At 44.4% G+C, this 6,453-nt stretch overlaps 1 protein-coding gene across 2 annotated transcripts in view; it reads right to left on the bottom strand.

The window, feature by feature from the left end:
* Positions 1-1,091: 1,091 nt before the first annotated feature.
* Positions 1,092-6,453, bottom strand: part of CFAP299 (cilia and flagella associated protein 299) — a 403,900-nt gene continuing 398,538 nt past the window's right edge. For both annotated transcript variants that reach the window (XM_032796851.2, XM_075066772.1), the window contains exons 5-6: positions 5,866-5,995; positions 1,092-1,312 (exon numbers count right to left, since the gene is read on the bottom strand). In XM_032796851.2, coding sequence (XP_032652742.1) covers positions 1,217-1,312; positions 5,866-5,995 — 226 coding nt within the window. In that variant the 3' untranslated portion in view covers positions 1,092-1,216. The remainder of the gene's footprint in view (positions 1,313-5,865; positions 5,996-6,453) is intronic.

Raw genomic sequence — 6,453 nt, 5'->3', positions numbered from 1 at the left:
GAAGCAGGCAGGGGAGAGACTCTGTGCCGCTTTCTGTCAGGCAGGAGCCTGGCGGGGCATGGCGGGGGGGGGCCGGGGCCCAATACAGGCAGGGCCGGGGGAGAGACTGAGCTCCAAATATTCCAAATATTGCTGGAGCAGGGCCCCCAGTCCTGAATATTGCTGGTGCTCGAGCACCGCAAACATATAGAACCTGCCGCCTAAGCCCTGCGCTGCCGCTGCTGCGGCGGCGCCCTGACCCAGGGGACACCCTTTGCTGCCGGCTACCACTGGCAGCTCAGACTCCCTCTCTGTCTCAGCAGTGGCGGCTGCTCAACCACTTAAAAAAAAATGGGGGCACTTTTTGGCGCCCCCAAATATCGGCACCCTAGGCAACCGCCTAGTCCGCCTAAATGGTTGCACCGGCCCTGGATGGAGGTATCCATTGATAGCTCCAAAGTCTGGATCATACGTGCACTGGCAGCTTAGCTGAGTGCTGCAGGGACAGAGGAGAGTAGCTTGGGGCCTTGGGCTGCTGCTCGAACGTACAACCTCATATCAGAGAGTTGCTGATGTGGCCAGCTGTAGTGGAGCCACTGTGAGAGTACGAAGGAAAGTGGTGCTCGAGGAGACACTTGCAGCCACGAGAGCAGTGCACATTTGTTCACACCCATTGTTACCTTCTGTAGTGCAATCTCCCTGGATGAGTCCTGGCGGGGAGAGGGCCTCAGAAGTGGTCACTTGGGGATCAATTATGCCACAGAGGCACAGCTCTGTGTCGGGGAGCCACACTGTCCAAGGGGGAGCTGCAGGCAGGAATCTGAACCTCCATTACACATGGTAATATTTTTGTTACTATCCTACTTAAGGGGGGCGGCATGCTCCCCCATGTAGACAGCCAGGTCTGCTGGCTTCTGTGAAATGGGAAGAAGTTGGGGCCATGACCTCACCTCTTCACTCCAACTGCCTTTGCAGTGTCATGTGCCCCAAGGGCACTAGGAAAGGGCAGTACTTGTGATCTGGGGAGTGCATGGAACCCCACTTCTGCCCAGGGGTATGGTGGGGCAGCGTATCCTTCTACTCAGCATCCCTGAAACAGCCTGCCACAAACCATCCCATTCCACCGGAAGACCAGTTTCACACATGGTAGAGATCTCTTCAAACTGATTTATTTCTCTTACAGCTAGAATAAAAGTTGGTAAACAGATGCTTGAAGGAAGAGCCAATGAGCTGATGTTTAGGTCTTTCTTCTGAGGATATGGTCGTAGATGACTACTTGAAGGTAGAGATTTGTCTCAATAGGTGTCCGAGTTGTGCTGTCTCCAGGGTAAGCCTGAGACACAAAGTATTATAGTTAACTCAACTGTCAGGACAGACAAAAAATAAACCATAAGAGTTACATGTATTTCCTCCTTGCTTCCCTGAAATATGAAATCTACCAACTCTGCCCAGGTTAGATATGTGGTTTCTTGAATGCAGATTAAAGTCCAAGAGCTAGTGAATATATACCACCAACTTACCATCATTTCATATAGATTGACTTTAGGTAAAAGAAAAGGCACACTTGTGTAATCAACTGATCAAACAGAGCCCAGTTGTAGAAAGCATGCAGCATTGGCTTAACTGTGTTCAGATTGAAACCAATGGCAAAACTCCTTTTGATTTCAGTGGCAGTAGATTTAGGCCAATGTTAAATGCTTTTGAAAAATCTCTCTCTACAGATGGACAGACAGATAGTTGCTGGGGATGCACGTACACTATATCCTGCAACATACAAATACACAGTACATATTTCTGAAGTGTTTACATTTTTTAAAAATTATAAATGAACAAAAAATGTTACTTGGTGTAGCACTCTGAGCGCAAGTATCTTTCACGTAGAAATAAAATATCTGGTTATTTTTTACAGATGTTATCCAGCTGCAGGACATTAGACCAATGGCCCACTTTCAATGCAACCAAACACATTTTTTAGGTATGCATTTTTGACTGTCTAACAAACCAATGCACTCATTTTAAAATGTGTATAATTTGATATTTTGTACAGTTGCTATTCATATGCAACCATCTTTCATGGGAAGCACTTCAAAGAAACCATCATTCTAGATCTGTTCTGTACAAACCCAAACAAATTACTGCCCAGCTTACTTCACGTTGGTTTTGAGAGGAACCAAGCATGGGTGTGTTTGTCACATTCAATCTACAGTCCAAGGGCTCAGATGTAAAGTTTAAAAAAGGGCAATCAAGATCAGAAGAATATTGTCAATTCATTTCAGAAGAACATTGTTTATAGGGGTATAACCCATTCCTCTTCCAGCATGAAAGAAAATAATACACGCAGCAATTTAAATAGCCTTCAACTATGGCTCAAAATGGGGAACTCCTGTGTAACTTTATGGTATATAGTATGTTTGTTTTGTAGAGATTTCAAAACACTTTACAAAGTTATGTAACCATCACAGAACTAGATAAATAATAGCAGACAAAGTCAGATAGAAAAGGGTGTGGACAAAGGAGAAAAGATGTTTTCAGCTGAGATTTGAAATGAGAGGGAGAGGTAACGAGGCTGAGAAATACAGGAAAGATGGATGTTCCAGATGGGAGGAGCTGCAGAGAAGCGGGCTTTTGCACCAGCACTGGTGACACTGGGCCAAATTCTACCCTCATTTATATCCGTGCAAGCCCAGTGAAGCACATAGGGTTGCCTAGGTGTAACTGAGGACAAAAGTTGGCTCCAGACATGGAATGATAGAGAGCAGGCCAATGCTGCTCTAAAACAAGAGATGCAGGAAAAGAAAGTCTAGGAGGTAGATTGGAACAAGTCAAAGGACACATTTTAAAACAAAGGGGGCAGTTTGGATGCTGCAAAGAATGGGCATCCAGCAGAACTGTGTGAGGCGGGGGTTTGTGAAGTCACACTCCACTGTACATATGAAGAGCTCAGCCAGCTATTCGTGCACAGTACATGCTGCATCTTTGGGAACAGAAGTAGGAACTAACATTTGTTCAACCAATTCTGCGAAGTTAAATGTAACTGGATAAAATTCATAACCTCTGTTGGTCGTTTGCTCCTCCTCCTGATTTACCTCAGTGACTGTATAACCCAATATCCCCAGGAGCACTATATTCAATTTTGCAAGCAAGTTTGTTTCCTCTTATCGCTGGTCCAGGTTCAGTGGGTCAGATTTTCCATTGCCTTGCTCTTTGTACCCAGCCAATTCCACCACGGCCAAGCCAGTGTAAAACACGACTGTTCTGATTTGGTAGTTTTAGGCCCAAGGGTGTGATGTGCCCGTCTCCCTTTGACATTCAATGCCTAACACCCGTAGGCCCCTTTGAAAATCCCAACCCTTAGGTTTTTGAATGTTCTAGCATTCTAACATTGACATCACATTAACATAGGATTTGGGACATTTTAATGTATACTAAATCCAAAAATGGCATGCGAATGATCCCCCCTCCTTTGTTTTATGTTTTCAACAATTGTTTGGCATAATTATTTTAAGTAAAAACTAAGTTTTATAGAATAAGGAAACCAATTCTGCTGCCACTGAAGTCAATGCCACAGCTCCTATTGACTTCAATGGGAGTAGGATCAGACCCATCCATTATTAATGAAAAAGCTGTCTCTAACATGCTTATGCCATATTTATTTTATGACACAGAGTCTATAACACTGTTGATAAAATTCTCTTCACTCTTTACCATAAATTCACCTCTCAATTTCCCTGGTACATAGCCTTATGCAAACATCAATATTTTCCTGTGTTTGCTTCGGTTATAAACACTTCTGTGCCAGGACAAAGGCATTTTGCTATGTGCATGAGACTAACTTATATCCACCAGAGGGAGCACATACTGACAAATTTCTTGCGTGTGTGGGACAGCATATTAGATATATTTAAACTGTTGTTTAACCCTTACGCTGCCATAATAACCTAAACCTTCTTCAAGGCCAGCGTATTTTATGAGAGTTTCTTCCCATAGGAATTTTCAACCCTGATAGCTCCCTCTTTACACTATACACTCGGCAGCCACATACTGTGTTTTATATTTTCCAGGATTATCAGAATTTTTTACTGTCATCAGACTGTTTTTGCCTCTCTGGTGACATGAACAAAACATCCAGCCAAAGGATATAAAAGAAGTCCTAATTCTTTAAGCACAGAGTCACACACTCTGATTCCATTGCATAGCAAAACAGACAAGTATACATTTCTGATTTTGTCTTTATTTCTATGCCGCACACAATGCTCTGACAGTTGACATGAGCTGCCTTTTGTATTAATTTCTAAAATGAGGACAAATCTGAAAGCATTTGGCTTTTAGATTTCACACAAGTCCACTGGGCCAAATTTTTTCTACTTGGGTACCTGAAGTCAGGAAGCAAAAATCTCTGCAAAGCTACTCAAATGAGTGGCTTGATTTTCAGAGGTGCCTGGACAGTCTTTCAGGTTTTGATTTTTTTAAAAAAGATGTGAGGTTGTGACCTGCTCTCTCAGTGCTTCTGAAAAGGAATCCATTTTGTTTCAATTCATTGCAGAAAAACTGCTGGCAAGACATTGGTCTGTGATTCCAACTGACCGTTCACTCTGGATTTGGTGGTGGTGGATTGCCCGGTCAGGAGCTGGGATTTTATAAGGGTTCTACGTCTCCACCCTCGTTCTGAAGGAACTTCACATTTTTTTATCCACTAGTCGGCACATTTCATAAAGGAAAATATAACTGTTAAGTAGGGTCAAATTTGGGCCTGTCAGGCAAGCGATATGCTGCCAACATTTTAACAAGTGCCTCTCCTCAACAGTTTTCCACTTCTTCTGGAGATGCACGTGACAGTCTCTGGATAAAATACCCCATTCCCTCCCTCCACTAAAATCCACCTGTCCCTTCCCCAATCCTGTATTCTTCCAAGACCCAAATCCATCAGTCCTTCCAATCCCTCCCACCTTCTGCACCAGCACCTCTCAAGTCACTATGATTCACCTTCCTCAGCCCTTCACTCAGGCTCCTCTGGCTTCCTTACTTGGAAGCAGCAGTGGGAGGAAGCAGGCTGAGGCCTCTACTGGAAGCAGTGGGGTCAGGCAGATCAGAGACCTGTCCTGAGGCATCTCTTGGCAGTGTCTGACTGGAGAGGGATTGGGTGGGTGGGCAGTAGGTCACCGTCAGTGGTGAATTGGGAATGGGTCCTCTTTGGTTCTTGAAGTGGACTGGTCTCTCCTGACAACTGTGGGTCTTCCAGAGCTGGTGTGTGAGAGCATGAGGGAGCAGTTATCCTTGGCTGCTGTGTAGAGGAATAAGGTTCCAGGCTCCCTCCCAATACCAGTTCTTCAGACTCTGGCCTGGGGTTGGGGAAGCAGGCACCAGTGAGAGAACAGGTGGGCCATGGTAGCTGCACAGGTCCCACTTGGTGCAGCAGTAGCTTGGTTTTCCTCATGGGCTACTGAAGTGCCTGACAGAGAGGAGAGAAGACTGGCCTTAAGATTCTGGGGAGGGTAAAGGATTCACATGCCAAACTAATTGTCTCATTCACCATAAAAAGCATGTGTGTGTGAGAGAGAATCTTTAGGTCCTTTCCCCCCAGCCTCCTGCTGCAGAAGTGGCATGGGCTGCATAGTCCTTTCAGCCTTAGCAAACAAACCACTTATGTTTTCACTGCTGTCTTCACAAGGAAAAGGGCTGGAGACTTGCAGTTAAAAACAGAGTGAGCTGAGGTTGTCCTTTAGGGTACCTAGAGGCCAGCTGTGTTAGCCAGGGGATTGCATGCACGTGAGCCTGAAATATAAGGTGCATATTCATAAATAATTAGTTTGTAACAGGACTTCAATATATCCAGAATCAAAGAGCCTTGCATAAAGGAGACTCTGAATGTTGAAAAAAGGGATTTACCTTGGGATCCACATTTACTATTTTCCTATCACATTTGTTCTTGAAGAGTAATCCGCATGCATTTTCTGCAATCACTTGGTAATTTGGACTAGCATTTGAAGTGCTGACATTTCTATCCCAGTTGTAAAAGCTGTGAAAGTATAAAACATAAATGTTACCACTTTAATTGATGGGATACTTTCAAATTAAGGGTCTGATTCAGACCACCTTACTGATGTCAAGTAGTTCCTTATTCCATGAATAGCCCCATGGAAGTCAGTGAAATTCACTGCGGAGTGAAGTGCTACTAAACTAGAGTAAGGTTCTCAGAATCTGCTTCTACATGTCAGTTCTGCTGTGTTCAGTTGGTTAAAAAGGAGCCTTTGGCAAACTAAAACTGGGCCCTGTGGGTGCTAGCATAATATTTTTAGTAGTACTGCTACTAAGGGTACGTCTACACTATGGGATTATTCCGATTTTACATAAACCGGTTTTGTAAAACAAATTGTATAAAGTCGAGTGCACGCGGCCACACTAAGCACATTAATTCGGCGGTGTGCGTCCATGGTCCGAGGCTAGCGTCGATTTCCGGAGCGTTGCACTGTGGGT

This window comes from Chelonoidis abingdonii, chromosome 5 (assembly GCF_003597395.2).
Source record: "Chelonoidis abingdonii isolate Lonesome George chromosome 5, CheloAbing_2.0, whole genome shotgun sequence".
NCBI classification, from domain to species: Eukaryota; Metazoa; Chordata; order Testudines; family Testudinidae; genus Chelonoidis; species Chelonoidis abingdonii.
Note: the sequence above shows the minus strand (reverse complement) of the source record. Positions and strands in the feature narration are given on the sequence as shown.